This window comes from Girardinichthys multiradiatus, chromosome 13 (assembly GCF_021462225.1).
Source record: "Girardinichthys multiradiatus isolate DD_20200921_A chromosome 13, DD_fGirMul_XY1, whole genome shotgun sequence".
NCBI classification, from domain to species: Eukaryota; Metazoa; Chordata; class Actinopteri; order Cyprinodontiformes; family Goodeidae; genus Girardinichthys; species Girardinichthys multiradiatus.
The window spans coordinates 41,135,707-41,158,237 of record NC_061806.1 but is presented as its reverse complement, the minus strand read 5'-3'; the positions used below and the strand labels follow the sequence as shown (position 1 = coordinate 41,158,237).

The 22,531-nt window shown below is 38.1% G+C and overlaps 1 protein-coding gene and 1 long non-coding RNA gene across 4 annotated transcripts; one reads left to right on the top strand and one right to left on the bottom strand.

Annotated features, from left to right (window-relative positions):
• Positions 1-13,019: 13,019 nt before the first annotated feature.
• Positions 13,020-19,144, bottom strand: LOC124878903. 3 transcript variants are annotated; one of them, XR_007040888.1, is made up of 4 exons: positions 14,305-16,296; positions 14,029-14,074; positions 13,674-13,810; positions 13,020-13,397 (listed from the first exon to the last, which is right to left on the bottom strand). XR_007040888.1 is itself a non-coding variant. In XM_047383086.1 (3 exons), exon 1 carries the CDS (start codon positions 18,994-18,996, stop codon positions 17,641-17,643), a length of 1,356 nt encoding a protein of 451 aa, XP_047239042.1. In that variant the 5' UTR covers positions 18,997-19,144; the 3' UTR covers positions 13,020-13,397; positions 13,674-13,810; positions 17,561-17,640. The 3 variants fall into 3 exon arrangements, 1 of the variants encoding a protein (XP_047239042.1); XR_007040889.1 differs by lacking the exon at positions 14,029-14,074; XM_047383086.1 differs by lacking the exons at positions 14,029-14,074; positions 14,305-16,296 and adding an exon at positions 17,561-19,144.
• Positions 19,145-19,710: 566 nt separating this feature from the next.
• LOC124878904 lies at positions 19,711-20,138 on the top strand. The gene is made up of 2 exons (XR_007040890.1): positions 19,711-19,794; positions 20,049-20,138. It is a non-coding gene; the product is annotated as an uncharacterized LOC124878904 (long non-coding RNA).
• Positions 20,139-22,531: the final 2,393 nt, after the last annotated feature.

Below are 22,531 nucleotides of genomic sequence, written 5' to 3'. Positions count from 1 at the left end.
CCCCTGCTTGACCAATCCGCTTCGACCCGCAATGAATGATGGGAAATGATGGGCCGCGAAGGATACTCACGACGCATCCTTCAAATCGGGCAAAATAAGGACACATTTGAGGGAGTCATGATTCATGAATTGGGACAGCCTTTGTCTCCGCGCTGTAACGTAATCGGCCTACAAATACGGCCTTCGAAGGATGCAGCCCTGAGGCTGACTTCTGGGTCAGCCTCGGAGTTGGTACATTCCCTTTCCGGTTGATTTTCTGAAATGTACATTTGTTTCGGTACTTGTAAAATTGTTTTGCACCCCCCGGCCACCGTACAACTGACTGACCGACTGATAATATTTCTGTGTGCAAAATCTGAACCTATACTAAACTTTTTCATCTGCCTCTCTCACACACACATGTATGGGATTTGAGTGTAACATCTGCGTTTTTGAGCGATACACTGGATTTATATTGAAAGCACATCTTATGCGGGCAGAAGAGAAACAGGCCGAAGTTCTTCCTCCTGGAGAAGTTAAAGAGGACAAAGAATGATTGAATGTCTCACCAACAGACCGGGGAAGGGCCTGGTTGTTTTTTGGACTGATAGAGGACTGTGTGCCATGACAGTCTGACTCTGGAGCGATTTAGAAACTGATGGAGGTAACGTACAAACACACACATATTTGCATAAATCTCTTCCTATTTTCTGCAACGAAGAACGCTTATTAACCGCTGCTCATGTGACGCTTGATTGACGTTGACAGATATAGCGGGTTAAAATATTATTTTAGGGTTAGAAAAGTATCTTTAAAAGGGTGATAACTTAGTTCATTTGATACTTTCCAGTTAATTCTTTTAGAGAAACAAGTTCTCTTTCATCGTGGAATATTCAGGGTCAATTATTATAGTTATTAAAAGTTATTAAATGCAGAGGAAGTTACAATATCTCCAAAACTCAGCAGTAACCAAGTGTTTCTATGTTATTCTCAGGACAGATCTCATGAAGGAGCATTTTTAAAACCATTGCATGAGTAAAACCTGATGGGTTTCTCCTTCAGGTATTATTTTCTGTTGTCAGAGTTTGTATCCCATAAATCTAATGGGTAGAGACCTCATTAAAACAGGCTTAGTTTTACTGCAGATGGTCTTCATACAGTTTCTGACACAATACTTACAGTTTGGTGCAGTTTTTGTCCGCAAGTGTTAACTGACTCTTATGGAAAGTACAAATTCATAGTTTTTCACAGCAGCTGCTGGGAAGAGGTTAAATTAATTTATTTCCTTCCCTCTTCTGATTCATGCAGCGTGTTGATTTACACTGTACCTTATATCAGATCCTGACAAAAACTATGAAAGGTTTGGTTCTGCAGTTTCTTTCCCTTTGGGGAAGGAAAGGAAACCTAATCAGTTCTAAGCAACACGCATAGAAATATTAAAACACTTGTTGTTTTCTAAGATATCACCAGCTAAAAACTTTTAAAACTTTTGAGAGTAATTGGTTTTGTTAAACACATTTGCCTTGGCAAGACAAACCTTTAAAATGAGAATGAAAAAATTGGGTTATTTTTGAAGGTAAGAAAGATTCTGATTGGACAGTGGTACCACACAAAAATTAAACTAATCTCATGTTTCCTAAAAGACTGCATAGAAAAGGTCTTCAGAACTGTGGAGTTATTTTCCACCACAGTACCAAATTTTTTAAGCATGCTTTTTCTTTATTTTAAAACAGATCTGTATTTTTGTTTTTGGCTTTTTAGCATAATGACGTCTGAAGCTTCTTATGAACTGTGTTAGAAGCAAATATGATCTGAGGTAAATTAGGAGCTGTGAACTAGTGATTTTTAAATCTGATTATTATGCAAGCAGAAATCATACACCAACAGGTCTGGGGATATTTAGCCAATCCTTTAAGAGAGCTAACATCATTGTTCAATGCAGCAATACTCAACCTGTGGTTCCTGGACTCCTAAAGCCCGTAAGCCATAGATTTTGGGTCCATGAAATTATAATATTTAATTAAAGGTAGACAGATTACTTATTAAAATAGATCTAAACCAATGATGAATTCCAGTCATTTGGTGGCTTTGAAATGCAATAATACTCAAAATTTCTACTCCGGGGACACAGATTGGGGTTGAAGAGTTTAGTTTTGGAACCAAGGTTAGGATTTTTATAACGGAATAAAGACAAGTAAAATCCTTCATTTTAGGAAAAGAAAAGAAATAAAGGCTCCTTGTTTGATTTCTTACGGTTTAAAGATTAAAACAATACATAGGAGTACAAAGGTACACAAGGTGATTTCAGATTATTAAATCATAAAATATTGGAACATTTATCAGCATTTGGATTATTAAAGAGGGGTTCTAGTAATAATTTTTTCCCCAACTCTCAAAATTTAAATAGCCAAATTAAGGAAAAGTATGTCTTCCCTTTGAAACACAATGTGGAAAAAAGTCCACTTTGGAGTCAAGATTCTTATTTAAATTTCTGATTAAATCAAACACTGCAGTTTTTGTTTAGTTTGGATATAGCATAAAAATGTCAACGCCGGCTTAAAATACTTCTTTACATTTAACCTGAGCAGAGAAATTCTTGAATGCAGCTGCGATCAAATTGAGCCAAACAAAAAGAGAATTATAACAATAACTCTCAGGATTGTAGTTATTATTATTACAGAGTTACAGTACAAAGAATTAGCAAAAGGTTTCAGCATCAGTGAATTTGGATTCATTTAAGAGAAAACTGTTGCTGTGCTTCTAAATACTTTGAGATCTCTTTGGACTTTGTGCGCTCATCTTAAAACAGGATCCCGAAGATTGTCATAAGAAAATTGATCAATTATAGCATTAAAAGATATGGCTGAGAAAACATATTCTTTTAATTCTTGAAGCTTCAAATTTGGCCATTTGTTTGTCTTTGATGTTTTGTTTGTTTTGTTGGACTGAATGTTTGTTTATTTGTTGCATGAAACAAAATCCATGTTTAGAATAACGTTTCTAAATCCCAGATTGATTAAAACTTTGAGTTTTCAGGAGAGTTAAGAAGCAGCTTGTTTCTGAGGTAGGTTCATGTTAACAGTTTTGTAGTTTAAGGTTCACTAAGATGGGTTTGAATGAAGAAACTGTGGTTCCGCCCATAGGCTGTCAATCAGAGGTTAGTTCTGCCTGACTCCGCCCACCTAGCAGGTTGGTTCATGCCTTTGTTGTCATGGTAACGCTCAGCACCTCCCTTCCTGAGTTTTAACATTGTTTAAGAGACAATAGAATCAAAATGCTTGTAGTGATTGTTGCCTTAATAACATGTTTTTTGTATAATAATTAAGGATGTAGCATGACATTTAGATTTTTGTGTTTTTTTATTAAAAGGTTAATGAAATAGTTTAAACTAGTTTGAAGAATTAGTTTTGCATGCAGAATCATTGGTGATTTATTAGATTGAAAGTTTCCCTGGTACCATTAAGCTAGCTGACAGTTCCAGATATGCCAAAAGTAAGGAATATATTTTTGATAAAGAATCAGAGTTAGGATTTCATACTTGACAGGAATTATTTATTCGATTAAATTTGTAGAGTGTATGCGTCAATATAACATTAGATTTCCATTAGTCTAATATTTATCTTCATACAAGACAAATCAGGATGATATGTGACTTATTTCTAAGTGAAATATTGATGAACTGTACAACGACGGAAGTTTATGTTTTGTTGTTAATGGAACTGAGTTACAGTTAAAAACATCTGGATTTTATTTATGTTGCTTTCATTAAATTCATAGAGACACATAGTTATGTCAGAATTCATTTCTTTGGTTCTATCTAATGTGATCTTGGTTACTAGAACATTCTTGTTTAAACCTTTTGCTGGATTGTTGCAGGGGTTGGACCCTGCGCCAGAAGAGGGGAATGTCAGAATAAAGTAACATGGGGATAATGCCAAGATTAATTTTTTCCACATCTTTGTGTGAAGGTAGGATGGTGTTCCCTCCTGGACTTAAATAGGAACTTTTTTCTGAGGCACATGGAGTAGGATACGTTGGAATTAAACAGATGCTGGAGAATCTGAAGGAGTGGAGGCATCCTTTTATGACAGACATGGTGAAACACTTTGTGAAATGCTGTACAGTGTGTGGACAATTCAACCCAAAAAAAACTTTGACACCGTTGCAGGGAAAATTTCCTTTAATCACAAGACCAGGAAAGGAAATAATTATTGACTATACAGACATGGTGCAGTCAGTAAGAGGTTTCTGATATCTGCTTGTGTGTGTGGATGCTTTCACAGGATGGCCAGAAGCATGGCCAGCAAAAAGGAAGATAGTAAAACTGTGGTTAAATGTCTCATTAACCATTACATTCCCAGACATGGGTTTCTTGAAAAGATAAGGACTGACAATGGAACCCATTTTAAGAACCAGGTGCTGCAACAGGTGGAGTCCGGTTTGGGGCTGAAACACAGGTGTTCAGTGAACTCAACCACAGGATACACTCCATACGAGCTGGAAACTGGAAGAAGTTTTCCGGGACAACGAGGAGCAGTTCTGACATCTACAAGTGATATACAGAATCTGTCACACAAAGACTATTTTTCTCAGCTACAGACGGTGGTGGAAACCTACAACAAGGTTCTGGGATCTGAGAGATCTACAGGAGAGCCAACATCACCGCAGGTCGAGTGGGTGTGGTTGAAGGTCATCAAGCAAAAGTGGGTGGAGCCAAGGTTGACAGGACCGTACCTGGTGACAGAGAGGACATCCCACGCAGTGAGGCTGAAGGGCAAAGGAGACACGTGGTTTCATTGGAGCCAGTGCGCCGAGGCACCGGAACCAGGGAGACCTTGGAGGAGATTGGAGAAAACACAGCTTCATCACAAGTGGCAGAATAATCCCCTCAGCTGTGTCAGACAACTAGGCAGTCTACCTTAGTTGTTGAAGAAAGAAGACCAACAGACACCAGCGCACAAGATGTCACCTGTATAAGGGACCAACGAACAGTGAGACTTCGCCACCCGGAGGATGAAAGGATGAGAGAAAACAAAACAAATAAAATAAAATAACATTTTCAATTTATGGTTTTTACTTAACAAAAGTTATATTTTATATGTTTTTGGCATTTTTACTCTTTTATTATATTCATCTATTTTTGTGCTTACTGTTCAGGGGCCATAAGGATTGTAGTGATCGAACCCAGACTGAGTTTGTTTTTAATGAAGAAACGCAATTAATTAATAGGACTGAGAAGACATCCTCCACTTACAAGGGGTCAAGACATCCCTGCTGAGGATCAGAAGGTTTTAAGCACCCTGAGACCACAGAAGCAGGAAATGCAACAGTCCTCAGGCAAAAGGTGAGGCAGAGGCAGCAGGGCCTAAAGTTAATGTAAAAGAATCCTTCTGTCCCCTCTGGAGAAAGAGGTGTATATTGATATTGGTTTAATTCATTTTTATCTTCTCTCTGAAAGTCTTAATTAAAGTTCACAGGATGATTCAATTTCAGCGAGTTCCATTGCATTGTCGGTTCCGGGCATGCTTAATTAAAGTACCAGCGGCCGCACTAATAACCAAAACGGAGGAGGGGACCGGTGGGAGCACCAAAACTAAACAGCCCCCTTCTATAGTTATGCGCAGCCCGTCTGACCCTTATGGCGCCAAATTGACCATTCATGCTAATACTAAAGGAATCACGGTAGCACAACTTGACTTATGTAACATTATTAATTGTGGAACCAACCAGGTGGGTTGGCGTGGTTATGACATCTATATGTGTGTGTTGAGAGGCCACCCCAGTGAATTGTCTCGGAATCCGTGTGGAAGTTGGGATCAGGTAGTTACATTCATCATTATGACCGCAGGAACAACTTAGGACAGCTGCAAAAGAATATATCCTTGATTAGAGCCACACCAACACCTGGTGGACCTGTGAACCGCCTCATATTCACCACTCAATATCTGACATATGTCCAACTCACCCCATGATCTCTTAAGACAAGTAATGGGTATTATTTTGTCATAGGTGTCGACAAATCAGGAAAAGACCCTAAAGGCATTATTAAGGTACAACTAGTGAAACCTTCTGCCTCCCCTCAGCAAACAGCATTTAAGGACACGGCATCACCTACTCCCGGTCCTTGGCTGTCCCTTGTTCATTATGTAGATGTACATACCGTGAAGGACCTTATAACATTGGAAACAGGATTTACTGAAGCTAACCTATGGCTAGAATGGATGGCTGAGACTGCTCAAGAAAATCATTTGTCTAACTGTGCAGCTGCGAGACCCTCCCTTTTCACTGAACCTGCTCCTCTGTACCCCTCTGATACTTGGGGTTATAACTGTATGCTAAATCTAACCAAGGCAGCTACACCCACTAACTGTACCACACTAGCTACTATTTTTCCGCCCATTAACAATTAAACTCTCGCTGGACCATTTACCCCTTATAAAAACAATGGAAGCTACAGATGTTTCAATTTTACATCTCCAAATGCTATTGTGCTTCTAGGTGAAATCCCACAGGATTGGTGTAATAGAATTGAACCAGGTTCAAACATTGGAAGGTGGGCTAGAGCTGGTTTATACTATTATTGTGGTGACAGGAGATTTTTGATTAGGATCCCTTAGGAAGCCTGGGGAGTGTGTGCTATGGTCAGATTACAGGCACCACCGATGTTAATTGGTGAAGCCATAAAAAGAACTACTAACACTCATCTACTCTCTGTCCTAACAGGTCAGAGGTGCAGACATGTGTTAAGGAAGCGTGCAACTAACTCCTTCGATCTCACGTAGAACTCTTCCACCTATATTGATGCAATCGGAGTGCCTAGAGGAGTCCCAGATGAGTATAAATTAGCGAATCAAGTAGTAGCCGGCTTTGAAAATAGTAGGAGTTTTTAGTTATGCTTTTGAGAGTTAGAAAAATCCTTAAACAGTAGCTTCTAGTGTGGTCACACAATGAGTGTTTATTATTCAAGGTTAAAGCTTGCAGGTGTTTTCTGTCTGTATCGTGAGAAGCTGGCAGTGGATTAGGGAGGCATGGTACTCCTCTCCCTGAAGATTCCTGAAGACGTGTGAGAAACAATTCTTTAATTAAATGATGAAATGTATCTCTGTTGCTGGGGACACATCCACAGACAGAATGATTGTGTATGTGTACTGCATAGCAGCGTGGGGTATAAAATGTAATGTGGCACACCCCCAGAGAGACGACACACAGACGTTTCCAGGTACCAGTGTAAGTGTGTGTCTCCTCTCTGAATTCAGATTGGTTTTAATAAACTTGTGGAAACGTACAACTGATCTCTGACTGAGGACTGTCCTTTGGGGTGTCAAATTAAAAGAGTCGGGGAGAGGTGAGGAGTTATTCACCATAACCTGGAGGAATTACACATATTTAGAATAAATCACACGGAGACAGCTGTATTAAAAATACATGGACCAGGGAGATCTCTCGTTATCAGACCACACACCGAGACGACTTCGGAGCTTCTCCCTGGGCTCATTGCTTTTATTAAAACACACATGAAACTGGGCAGCGCCCTGTTTACAGTTTTTTCTCACATATAGTCACGTATACACATTTTCCTGCCTACCATATTAGGACATGTTCCTGTCTCCCAGCACCTGCACTCGTATCTACTGATATAAGCAGGGAGTAAGTCAGTCTCTACTTTTTTCACACACTCCTTCAGCTCTCAGTATTTTCTGCTTCATCACACTCAAGGCCAAGTTTTGTGCAATAACAATTCTGCAGACCACAATGTCTTATACTAACAGTTTATACATTTTATTTCCCACACTGGTTATGAACATAGTGATAATGATGCACACATAATATATCTCCACAATTTCCCCCTTTTGAAGTCACCTATGTGACTTCACCACTACTTGGAGATGCTAAATAAAAGATTTTAACAATCATTACAACCTGTGGAGCAGAAGGAAATGTTTGTCATCATGCCTTTTGACCCTGCCTCCAATGCCACACCATGTGCCCAGGGACTATTGCCTGTGCGGCCTTTGTAGTCCCAAGGATGCTTACAACCTTCTAAGTCTTGACAGGAAGTATTGACCCCTCTAACTGGAGGGTGTCCATCCGTGCTTTATTCCATAGTCTGTCAAAATATGCCAATATAATATTCTACCGTCCTTCTGCTCCCTAGACAGTAATACATATCAGAGGCCCTGTAACTTACTCTTACGGGTTCATCTTCGTCCTCCTCCTCGTTAGCATCCACAGGTAACCATAATAGCTACAAAAACAGCAATGGAAATAAACAATGACATAATCAACCCTTTCCAGTGTCCAAACATGCCCGTCATCCAGTCTTCTAACGGATTGTCTATTCCTGAGTGCTCATGCATAGTGGTTGAAAGTGTTTTTAATCCTTCTAAAGCTTTTGAGACGGAACCATCAGGTGCGGTGTTGTTGGGAATAAAAGTACAACACATATCCCCAAACATCGAACAGACACTCCCTTTTTCTGCCAATAACATATCTGATGCCATTCGGTTTTGCACAGCCATGAGGGAGGTTGGTGCCAATTGTTCAGACAGGCCTTCTACTGCATCCCTTGTTAAGTTAGCTAGACGTAAAACATTGTAATGGATGTAGTTGATGCGGTCTATGTTTTTATTGGGAGTAACAGGGAACAAAGCTGTTATAATGGGGATGTTTTCAAAGCCTGCTGAGACTTGATCCGCTAATTTATATTCATTAGGTACGCCTTGAGGAACTCCTATTGCATCAATGTAAGTGGGTGAGTCTTTGCTTAAGTAAAAGGTGTTTGCGCTCCGTTTTATGATATGTCTACGCCTTCTCCTAGTTAAAGATGTGCTTTGGGCGTGTGTTGAAGGAAGATACTTAAGGTCTTTTCCTAACAAGAGGAGAGGTGCCTGCAACCCAACCATGGCACACACTCCAAAAGTATTATTTTGGATCCTAGTCAGAAGGCGGTGTCCTCCACAATAATAATAAAGTCCTGATCTTACCCAAGGACCTATCACTGAGCCTGACACCGTGGAGTTGCACCAATCGCGAGGAATTTCCCCAACATTCACCTGCGGGGTTTTGGAAGTGAAGTTAAAACAAGTGTATGTGCCATTTCTCCGTAGAGGGGTAAAAGGGCCAGCCCTGGTTTTGTTGGCAATGGGTGGAGCGCTGCGTTTTGATACTTTATTGTCTGGATGACTGGAGCATGCTTGGAAAGGAAGTTCACAATACAAACCTAGAATCAATGTAACAATGAAAAATGATAAAACACGTATACCTACCATGACCCAACCCTTAAGGGGCCTGGGTCCTAGATTTTCACCTCCCATTCGTTTCGAAGGTACCTGCAAAGGAAGATGAGGATTAACAATATGGTAAAACACAAAAGACCTTTTTATTATTATATTTTAAAAGTTCAGAGTGTTCAGTTCAGTCTTCGGTGGGAGAGCAGCTACGACCACCAGTGAAAGAGAGGAAAGCTCGATCACATCCGCCTCTTCTGTGTGATGTCCTGGTCTTCACTCACAGGTGTAGACTGACCTGGAGCTAAGTGGTCTCACCAGGAGATTATTCTGCCCCTATTTGGTGGGACCACTGATCTGATGGTGCACCTAAGGTGTAGACTAACCTTTAGGTGTAAATGAACGCTTTCTCACCCTAGGGGATTATTCTGCCCCTTGAATTGGGTGAGAAAGAATTAGTTTATTTACAAAATGAGTTCCATTATCTGACCTTATAATCTGCGGGATACCATATGTGGGGAAAAAATGTGTCACTAGGTTAATCTATTACAACTAGGCAATATTTTTTCCCCCGTGTTTGCAACAAATTATGCACGATCTGCAAAAATTCTTTGCATAGTCAGAAAAATTTATAGTGTAGCATTAATGCTTTACCAGATGTAACATATTCCCCCTTTGACACGTGGGTCTTCCCAATGTGTCACTGTAGCCGCTGTCCTTATTACATTTAAAAATGAGATCACTATTTTTGGTAGTTGCTATTATTTTAAATAGTGCTTGGTTTAGTTCTTATTAAAAATAAAAACTCACTCACTGATGAACACAAAAAATGAAGGGCATATTATATATTATAATCTTAGTTTGTCTTACCCAGTTTTATAGATACAACATACAGTTTCAGTCAGCTTTGTATTTAGTTCAAGTAACTAAATTTTGTTTCAATTAACTCAAGTTTTCTCTATTTCAGTCCAATCCAGTAATTCTGTTAAGGTTCATTTCATCTTATGTTAAGTTTGAGTCTAATTCAATCATTTTGAACCTGACTGGAAAAAGTCTAAACGTCTGTTAAAATCTTTTTGTTTTACCATAGAGAACTGACCTAATATTATTATGGTATGTTGAGGCCTCGGGTCACCGAGGCTTTGCTGCCCACTCACAGGCGCTGCCCTTCATAGGTCAGTTAGAACCTTGGTCATTTGGTCTGTGCTCATAATGTTTCATAGATCCAGCCTATGATTAGTCAGCAAAACTTCCACCTATAGGAGAAAAATTGATTGTTAATGAATGAGCTGCATTTCCTAGGAACACTGTCTTCCTCCTGGATGAGCATCACCTGTTGAAAAACTTTCATCATTATTTGTTTCACATATTCAATCAGATCTTTATATTATATCAGTAGGTGAAGTTGTTAGTATCTCATGTAGACTGACATATACTGTTGCATTTGGAGAAGATCTCAGATTAAATAAACTTAGTTAGAGCTTCAATCCAGGTTCATTTTGTGTCTGCAGACTTTAGCCAATTTTTCTTTTTTTATACATAAAGGGCAAGATTCAAAACATTTTCAAAAGGCAGATTGTGGCAGAATGTAGACAAAACTATTGATTGATAAGATAACATTCAAGCACACAATCACCATATTAAAGGCTCTACTTCTAGAGAATCACTAAACTTCTGGGGTCCAGTTTAGCCCGCGGACCTTAAGCCCGACACATGCAGAGGTAGAGTTACAATCCCCATCTCTCAGCAAAGGCAGGCTTCTGCTGTTTGCAGAAGTTTTATCTTTGTTTTCAGGCAGCTGCATCTCTTTGTCAAGGTCGCCTCACAGAGCTGAAATTTAACTTCTCTCAAAGAGGAAAAATCAAGAATGCACAAAATCTGAGCCAAATATGGAATTATTTCTCTGTAAAATGAATCTTTTGCATTTTATCTTGGTATTGTTGGTAGTATAACATTTAGCACCCTAAAGAGTTTTTACACCTTACAAAAGTATTCACACTTACAAATGTTTTCTCACCCAAACAAGTTTTCACACTCAAAAAGTATTAACGCTCAGCAAAGTATTGGCATATCTGGAACTGTCAGTTAGCTTAATGGTACCAGGGAAAACTTTAAATCTGATAAATCACCAATGATTCTGTATGCCAAATTAATTCTTCAAACTAGTTTAAACTATTTCATTAACCTTTTAATAATAAAACACATAAATCTAAAAGTCATCCTACATCCTTAATTATTATTTTAAAAAAAACATGTTTTTAAGGCAACAATCACTACAAGCATTTTGATTCTATTGTCTCTTAAACAGTGTTAAAACTCAGGAAGGGAGGTGCTGAGCGTTACCATGACAACAAAGGTGTGAACCAACCTGGTAGGTGGGCGGAGTCAGGCAGAACTAACCTCTGATTGACAGCCTATGGGCGGGACCACAGTTTCTTCATTCCAACCCATCTTTGAACCTTAAACTACAAAACTGTTAACATGAACCTACCTCAGAAACAAGCTGCTTCTTAACTCTCCTGAAAACTCAAAGTTTTAATCAATCTGGGATTTAGAAACATTATTCTAAACATGGATTATTGTTTCATGCAACATATAAACAAACATTCAGTCCAACAAAACAAACAAAACATCAAAGACAAACAAATGGCCAAATTTGAAACTTCAAGAATTCAAATAAATTTTTAACAATCTCTTTTCAGAATATGTTTTCTCAGCCATATATTTTAATGCTATAATTGATCAATGTTGTTACGACAATCTTCAGGATCCTTTTTTAGATGAGTGCACAAACTATTTAGAAGCACAGCAACAGTTTTCTCTTAAATGAATCCAAATTCACTGATGCTGAAACCTTTAGCTAATTCTTTGTACTATAACTCTATAATAATAATAACTACAATCCTGAGAGTTATTGTTATGATTCTCTTTTTGTTTTGCTCAATTTAATCGCAGCTGTATTCAAGAATTTCTCTGCTCAGGTTAAATGCAAAGAAGTATTTTAAGCCGGCGTTGACATTTTTATGGTATATCCAAACAAAACAAAAACTGCAGTGTTTGATTTAATCAGAAATTAAAATAATAATCTTGACTCCAAACTGGACTTTTTCCCACATAGTGTTTCAAAGGGAAGACACATAATTTTCCTTAATTTGGCTATTTAAATTTTGAGAGTTGGGGAGAAAATTACTACAAGAACCCCTCTTTAATAATCTAAATGCTGATAAATGTTCCAATATTTTATCTCTTAGTAATCTGAAATCACCTTGTGTACCTTTGTACTCCTATGTATTCTTTTAATCTTTAAACCCTAAGAAATCAAACAAGGAGACTGGAGTTTGAGCCGACCATCCTCTTTAGTATTGAGAGAGCCTGTATTTCTTTTTCTTTTCCTAAAATGAACAATGATGTTAACTTTCTGCAGATTGAAGAGAGGAGTGGCTAAATATTCCCAGACCTGTTAGTGTATTATTTCTGCTTGGACAATAATCAGATTTAAAAATCACTAGTTCACAGCTCCTACTTTACCTCAGATCATATTTGCTCCTAACACAGTTCATAATAAGCTTCAGACGTCATTATGCTAAAAAGCCAAAAACAAAACAAAAATACAGATCTGTTTTAAAATAAAGAAAAAGCATGCTTTAAAAATCTTGGTACTGTGGTGGAAAATAACTCCACGGTTCTGAGAGCCTTTTCTATGCAGTCTTTTAGGAAACATGAGATTAGTTTAATTTTTGTGTGGTACCACTGTCCAATCAGAATCTTTCTTACCTTCAAAAATAACCCAATTTTTTCATTAAAGGTTTGTTTTACCAAGGAAAATGTGTTCAACAAAACCAATTACTCTCAAAAGTTTTAAAAGTTTTAGCTGGTGATATCTTAGAAAACAACAAGTGTTTTAATATTGCTATGCAGTACACACACACATTCCAGCTCGTACTTCCTCAATTCAACAGCACTATCAGTTACAGACACTCGCACACAGGAAATGCAGAAATATGCAGAAACAATCCACTACAAGCCACTTCACCCTATATTCAATAAATGCATTTCATTTTCCCTCAAATAATCAAAAATCCAACCGCATTTTTAAGTCAGAATGTGTGTTGAAAGATTTAACACGGACTGCACTCCCAGTCGGTTGTGTAATTCCTCCGTGTGACCACTAGATGGTCTTTCTGAATGAACCTGTTTTAAAGAAAAAAATCAGATGAAGTTCTGTCAATACTTTGTGTTTTGCCAGAAACACGGGACTTGAACCCAGCTTTATCTTATTAATTCGTCAATTAATAAGTGGAGACGCCACGCTCAGCAATATAAGGACTTTAACCTTTGGCCTTTGACCTAAAAGGACATTTACAGTTTTGCAGAGTAAAATGACATTGAGAATGAACTGACACCTGGATAATTTAGGCTATACATAAATTCATTCAGCAGACTTTAATAAAATAGGCTCTACCTGACCTTTTAGAAGATGTAAATGGGCGCCCGGTGTCAGAAGATCTTGTCTGTCACTCTCTGTTGTCCACGTCGGGGGTCACCAAATTGTTGAAGTTCCTCTTTAAAGAGGAACTTCTGCGCGTTCGTTTATTCACCATAACCTGGAGGAATTACACACATTTAGAATAAATCACACGGAGACAGCTGTATTAAAAATACATGGACCAGGGAGATCTCTCGTTATCAGACCACACACCGAGACGACTTCGGAGCTTCTCCCTGGGCTCATTGCTTTTATTAAAACACACATGAAACTGGGCAGCGCCCTGTTTACAGTTTTTTCTCACATATAGTCACGTATACACATTTTCCTGCCTACCATATTAGGACATGTTCCTGTCTCCCAGCACCTGCACTCGTATCTACTGATATAAGCAGGGAGTAAGTCAGTCTCTACTTTTTTCACACACTCCTTCAGCTCTCAGTATTTTCTGCTTCATCACACTCAAGGCCAAGTTTTGTGCAATAACAATTCTGCAGACCACAATGTCTTATACTAACAGGTTATACATTTTATTTCCCACACTGGTTATGAACATAGTGATAATGATGCACACATAATATATCTCCACAACGGCCAGTAAAGTTTTCCTACCTCAACAAAAGGGACACCAACACCAATTAGATCCAATAACTTCTCATACTGTGGACATCTGGTTTGAAAGGATAAAACAAAATGGACTGGGAAAGGGGGTTAGGCTGTTACGTTGGGTCACATATGATAATAATTTTGCACCAGGAAGGAATTATCACAGATTTAAAATCTGGGAAAACAGAGGAATAACTGCTATTTATACTATAATTAAAGATGGTAAAATTATGAGTTTTGAAGAATTAAAAGATAAATATCAACTGGAGAACACTAACTTCTTTCAATACTTGCAGCTCCGAGATTATTACCTTAGAGAAATACAGAACTTTCAGACATTAGATGGTTTAGTTAGCTGTGTGATTAAAACCTATAAAGGAATTAACTTCAAGGAAATAACGTCATTACATAAAACATTAAGAGAAAATACACCAGCATCTACCATATATATATAAAAAAAATAACTGGGAAAAAGAAATTAAAATGGAAATATCATCTGAAGAATGGCGAGATATGTGTATAAATCAGGGCACAACAACAAACTCCACACCCTGGAGAGAGTTTGGATGGAAAAACCTTTCTAGATTTTTTATTACACCAAAGATAAAGAGTAAGCAAACCAGGTCTCATCTTACATGCTGGAGAATGTGTGGAAATATAGAAGCAAATCATACACATATATTCTGGACGTGTCCAAAATGAACCATGTTTTGGAGAAATGTGAATCTTATAGTTGAAAGAATATGTGGGTACTCAATACCAAAGGATTTTAAGTCAATGTATCTTGGAAACCTGGAATAATGTGTTGCGAGAGAAGATGTGTATTTGGTTAAGATTCTGTTAATCTCTTGCAAAAAAGCCATAACAAGAAATTGGTGTCAGATATCAGCTCCATCACTAAAACAGTGACTGAATATTGTTAGGGATATTTATGTGACGGAGCGAATGACCTTCATTCTCTTATTACAAGAAGACATTTGTATGGATAAATGGGAAAAATGGACACAATATGACACCCAAGAAGAGACTTAAGGAACTTCAATATTATTTTTTAAAGATTTTTATAGATCCTAGACACCTGCAACCGAGATGTTTTTTTTTTCTTGTTCTCTTTGTATTACTGTTCTTATGTTCAATATATATTCACTGGAAGTTATTTCCACGGATAAGGTGAGAGACCTTTAGTAGGCCTTAATATTCTGGAAAATGTCTGATCTATATGTATTTGTCCACAGAAAATGAGAATAAAAAATAAAAGTAAAAAAAATATATATCTAAAGGCAAGACCCTTCAAAAATAAGCTTTGTACAACTTAAAAATAAAAGCAGGAAAACATCTAGCAAGCTGGAGCCTCATACCATTTCAAATTTTAGCTCAGGAGTTGAAACAGTTAAGACCAATATCTTACCAAGATTATTTTATCTCTCAATTTCTATTCTAAAAGCTATGGACAAAAACAATGCTGGAGCTTTGGACACAATGGATAAAAGAACAGAAATCAACCTGGTGTGTGGATGACCCAGACTTTGTGTAAAAGTAAATTCTGTCTACATAAAAGAATAACATTCTTGTGTGAAATTTATAAAACTGATAAAACTATGCCTGAAAGAAAGTTTTTTCTTTGAAACAATTAAATTAGTTTTTTCTTTCTTTGTTACCTCCAATTCAATTTAATTCAGTTTTTTAAATTATTTATATAGCGCCAATTCACAACACATGTCGTCTCAAGGCACTTCAGGGTTTGGCATGGTGCGGGGTTGTTTGGGAGGTTAGATTCAACTACTGTTAGAGTTTGGCCATTTTAGAATGGGCTATGTGTAGGGGTACTAAGTAAATGATAAACTGCTAAAGTTTGTCTATGTAGAGTCCAATGATGGTCATTGTTATACTAAAAACCACAAGGATTCGGATACCTCTCTCTGTCAGACTGATTATAACCATTGGAAAAGAGAAGAGGTCATACAGGTAGCAGAAATGGAGGGTGTGTTTGCACCTCAACCATAACTGAACCTGTTTAGGCTAAACCTGACTCCCCCTTACTCCATCCAACAGGGAGGGAGGAAGACGGAGGTAAAAATAATGAGAGAGTGTTGTTTCCTGTTGCATTGTGTGAGAGGATTAAAATGGGCTAAATCAATTCAATCGAGTCATACAGATTCCAACTCAGGTTCATACATTTCAATTAATCCTAACTATTGAACAGTTACAAAGGTTTTTCTTAAAAGGGACAAGCCGGAGCACCCGGGGGGAACCACATATTGAGATAGAACATGTAAACATCACAGGAACTTCCTGGGTTTTGACCCCAGGATCATCTTAAACAAGCGAATGTTTCTTACTTCATCATTGAAATGTAAGATTACAAAGGTTTTTCTTAAAAGGGACAAGCCGGAGCACCCGGAGGGAACCACATATTGAGATAGAACATGTAAATATCACAGGAACTTCCTGGGTTTTGACCCCAGGATCATCTTAATCAAGCGAATGTTTCTTACTTCATCATTGAAATGTAAGATTACAAAGGTTTTTCTTAAAGGGACAAGCCGGAGCTCCCGGAGGGAACCACATATTGAGATAGAACATGTAAATATCACAGGAACTTCCTGGGTTTTGACCCCAGGATCATCTTAAACAAGCGAATGTTTCTTACTTCATCATTGAAATGTAAGATTACAAAGGTTTTTCTTAAAGGGACAAGCCGGAGCTCCCGGAGGGAACCACATATTGAGATAGAACATGTAAATATCACAGGAACTTCCTGGGTTTTGACCCCAGGACGTCATCTTAAACAAGCGAATGTTTCTTACTTCATCATTGAAATGTAAGATTACAAAGGTTTTTCTTAAAAGGGACAAGCCGGAGCTCCCGGAGGGAACCACATATTGAGATAGAACATGTAAATATCACAGGAACTTCCTGGGTTTTGACCCCAGGATCATCTTAAACAAGCGAATGTTTCTTACTTCATCATTGAAATGTAAGATTACAAAGGTTTTTCTTAAAGGGACAAGCCGGAGCTCCCGGAGGGAACCACATATTGAGATAGAACATGTAAATATCACAGGAACTTCCTGGGTTTTGACCCCAGGATCATCTTAAACAAGCGAATGTTTCTTACTTTATCATTGAAATGTAAGATTACAAAGGTTTTTCTTAAAGGGACAAGCCGGAGCACCCGGAGGGAACCACATATTGAAATAGAACATGTAAATATCACAGGAACTTCCTGGGTTTTGACCCCAGGATGTGTAAATTGATTCACCTTTTATTTTGCTATACATTAAAATGGTTTGGATCAGGCCACAAGCACATACATATTTTAAAGTAGATTTTCTCAGTACTTCAAGTGTTCTGGATGTCATACAATCTTTGCAGATATTCACATACGATTACTAAAAAAAGGATTGAACCAATGATGAATATTATTTGAAGAACTTTAGATTGGATGTAACCACGGTTCCACAAAGCAATCTCTTCAGGTTCTTGTCCCTGAATTGGTTCTGCTTTCTCCACTGGATGAGTAGATTGTTGATGTCTGACGCCTGAAAGGCCTAGAGGGTCTGCCTCTTTGTCTCTTGTATCATCTGAATCTGTTGTATCGTACTCAAATGCTGCATTTGCATGTATAAGTGCCTCTACTATGTGTTGATGATATCTGTCACCTGAAAGGCCTGGCGGGTTGGCCTCTTTGTCTCTTGTATCATCTGAATCCTTTGACGTGTCCTCACATGCTGGATTTGCATGTATAAGTGCCTCTACTACGTGTTGATGATATCTGTCACCTGAAAGGCCTGGAGGGTCTGCCTCTTTGTCTCTTGTATCATCTGAATCCTTTGACCTGTCCTCACATGCTGGATTTTCATGTTTGACCACCGCCTTTTTGCCTCCTTTCTTTTTGTTTAAATCTGGATAATCGATAATTTCCAAACAACCATCTTCGCCAGGAGGCAAAATACTCTGGTCCAACTTTATTGGGCTTACATCATCTGATTGAGAGTGCCCCAAATATTTTTCAAGGTCCGGTTTGAAGGAATCAAATTGCTTTTTGATCTTAACAATTTTTTCCTGGAATGAATATAAGCGTTTTATTACCTTGTGTGTACCCGCTTTCTTCCCACACAACAATGCGAGGACCCCAGGTTTTAGTTTGTCTTCTAACTCCACAATCTCTCGCAGGTAATTTTCTTTCATCATCATCAACTCTTCAAGCGTACCTTTAGCCTCTCTGACAGCATTGTTCAGTTTATCTTGAGATGCAATTTTCTTATTTAGAGACACAATCTGTTTTTCGTAAACAACTTTTTGTTCCTTAAGCAGCTTCGACTGATGTTTTATTTCATCGAGTTGGGTATTCAACACAGTTTTATCCTTCAATTTTTTGTTCAAAGTTATCACTTTTTGTCTAAGTTCATTAGTGTTTATGGTTCTATTCTTCAGTTCTTCTGTTGCTGCAACGGTTTTCTCAATGATATCCTGCTCCTTTTCCAACTTCTTACACAGTCTGCCGTATTCTTTATTTAACTGAACTTCATCTTTGTTCGATTTTCTCCATTTCTCGTAGCTTTCTTTGTGATCGAATTTCTTTTGAAGTATTTCATTCTGTTTTAACAGTTGTTGGATAGTCTTGTTATTCTCTTCTCGTATTTTATCTGCATTAAGGAAAATAGTTCCAAAGTCTCTCGACAAACAGGTAAACATTTTGAGATTTTTCTTACGGTTGAAAATGAATAGCTTAAGAGCAAAACGAACGCAGCCAACTTGGGGGATCGCAGTAGAATGATGAGATCTCTCAGGACGTCCAGAAATCTAAAGATGAGTTCATAAGCTTTGTGACATCATCAGTGCCTTTGATGATACTGTTGATGTCACATAAGCTTTGTGACATCATCAGTGCCTTTGATGATACTGTTGATGTCACATAAGCTTTGTGACATCATCAGTGACTTTGATGATACTGGTGATGTCACATAAGCTTTGTGACATCATCAGTGACTTTGATGACACACATACACACACCCACACACTTTATTGTGTTCCTTAACGTCTTTGTTTTGATTTAAAATAATTAGACGCTGCGTTAGTTTAAACTTTACTTTCTGAACTGAAATCAAATGTCTGCTGTTACTCCGGTTCTTCAGAAGTAGAGTTTAGCCATGGCCCGCAGGAATCTTGACTGAGCAGCCAGCTGCAGAACTTCCTCTGGATTGCCGCTGTTCAGTTCCGTCTGTCTGATCTCCTTCACCTGAACAGGTGGAACAAATCACCATCACTGTGGACACAATAAAATCAATCTGGGCCCATATTCACAAAGAATCCTAGGACTAAAAGTAGTTATTCTAAGAAAAATGTTAGAATTTCTCAAAGAAGATTTTCCCTCTGCTTTCTGGTGCTGAAGGCAGAGGCAAAGATGCATTAGAGACTAAAATACACCCTTTAATCAAACTTTTTGACAGGTGACCTTTGACCTTAAGGGGGGTCATGGAGTATTGAGAACAGGTGGTGTGAGGGGTGTGTCCGAGGGGCGTAACCGTGGATGCTGATTGGTTGTCATCATTAGGGGCGATACCTTAAATGAACCAATAATAATACAGGGGTGTGTCTAAGGGTGTTATTAATAATCTGTGTGTTTTTCAGGCGTTAATACATCTAAAAAAGACATGCATCCTTTTATATTTTTAAAGGTATAATCAACTTAATATTAACCTGGTGACCTTTGACCTTAAGGGGGGGTCATGGAGTATTGAGAACAGGTGGTGTGAGGGGTGTGTCCGAGGGGCGTAACCGTGGATGCTGATTGGTTGTCATCATTAGGGGCGATACCTTAAATGAACCAATAATAATACAGGGGTGTGTCTAAGGGTGTTATTAATAATCTGTGTGTTTTTCAGGCGTTAATACATCTAAAAAAGACATGCATCCTTTTATATTTTTAAAGGTATAATCAACTTAATATTAACCTGTCACATGAAATCCTAATAAAATGAACTGTGTAACCTGACAGAATTGTAAGTTCATTTTGCTTTACAGCAGGACCTTTTTGCTGAATATTTGAGCCAGTCTAAATCAGTTCAAAAACAGAAAAGACCTAAAAGTAAATAAAGATTGTACTTCCCTAAAAGTAAATAAAGATTGTGCTTCCCTACTTCGATGGAACGAGCAAACCTTCCACTTCTGCGTCAACAGACTGGAAAGCAGGAGAAAGAGGTAAGACAAAAAATGAAATTAACAGAAAAACTTTACGAGCCCTCAGTATACTGTTTCCAAGTTATAAATTGACTCTAGCGATGATGTGTTTGTTTTGAATCATGAGAGACTCCATTTTAGGAAAAAGGAATGATAATTTTAGTTACCTGTAGCTTTTCTAAAACATTTTTTTTTCATCTTAGAACAAATATTATTGAGAGACTTATTGAAACAGTTATTCTGTAACTGAAGTCCCAGTCAACATCAGCCCTCGGCCTTCTGATTCAGTTTCCTGACCAAGTGTGGGACACAGGGCAATAAAGTAATTAGAACTCTCCCAAGCCCCTCCAAAAGAGTCAATACATAGGTTCATGAACACGTGAGACCCCCAGGGCCTGATGTATATCAAAGTTTGCTGGTTTCTCATTGCTAATACGTGCTTCTAAAAGGAAATTATTGTCTTTTGATTTTGGTAAAGTTTACAGAGACAGCTTTCCATGTCAGACATCACTGACTTATGTCCACAAGAAACAGTGCAATGAATAGCAAATATGGTAATTTGACTTCTTTTTTGCATTTCAGTGTGCTGGCAATAAAAAACAGGTTTAGTTTCACAGTAGTCACAGAGACCTCAGTGTTGCCTATCATCCTCATCAGCGTCAGGTCTGCTACAGCTAAAAAAGGTTTAAACTTGTTACACTGAAAAAATACTAGTAGAAGTCTAGTTTAAACTTGTTACACTGAAAATACGAGTACTGACAAGAAAGGTCGCTTTTCAAAGATCAAGACAGCGTTTAACAGAAACGCATCAGTCCTGTACAACAAGAAGCGAAATCTGGAGGTTTTATTGCACAGACCCGTCCCTGGAGTAAGTTATAGTATTTCAAAATTCGTTTATAAACCTACAAGTAATAAAGTTATAGGGGTTCACTTCCCCTTAAAAAACTCGTTTATTTTAAAACTATTATAGTTTATTTATGAACGCTGAGCTGCGCAGCGTAAGGTAACTTTATTTTATTCTGTGTTTACAGAATATTTAACACCAGCCAACAGACAGCGACTCTCTGCTCTGCATAGCAGAGCAACACTTGTGAGAGCCTTAATGAGCAGTACGTTTTAATTCATACCTACTGAATTCATTTGAATTCCCCCTTTTTCAGCTTTAATTTCTTTATTTCAATATATATATATACATTTTGTTGTTCATTCTCTTTACAGAGGTAACGTTGATGGTAGGACAGATTGGTTCCAGACCCGGACAGCGCAGAAAGAAAGTTTCTACAGCTGCACGGAACCGTCGAAATAAAGCCTCATCTTTAACGCTTCTGGCTGCATGTCAGATTCTGTTACAGAAGCAGTTTGGTGACATCAAGGTGATTTTAAACTGAACTGATCACTGTGTTTTTTTGTTTGATTTTTCTTATGCTCATATAAATGGATAACTGAATCAGACTTGCCCTGGATGAAATAAAAAATTTAGTAACTGAGCTTAACGAAATCCCTATAGCTGCACATGTTTCAGAGGAAGAAGCATCTCTTGTTAACAACCACAATGAAGATCAACACGGTGACTGTTTAAACTTAATCGATCAGGCTATTGAAGAATTAAACAGACCGTTACCACCTGACCAAAATTTAAACTTATTAGACCAGATTCATGAAAATTTAATTACACCGTCTCCACCTGACAGTCATCAAAATCCTTCAACATCACACAATGCTGATCAGCATGGAGGTAATTTCAATCAGGAGGGAGCAGTCATTTCTGATCAAATAGGGCGAGATCCTCCAGCGGTTGTTGAACGTGAACATTTTAATAACCATGAAATAAGGAGACCTTTTACCATCCCGCCGCCCTGTCCAGGGAACGTTCCAGATTTAGCCGCATTCTATACAAACATCATGCGTATTCTCATTGAATTAGCCGACGCCGCGAGATCTTTATCCAGACGTAACGACGTTGTGCAGCTGGAGTTAGTGGGTGAAAATCTCAATCGTCACGTCACATTTACTGTTACCGATGATGGAAATATGATCCTGCCTGCTTTCG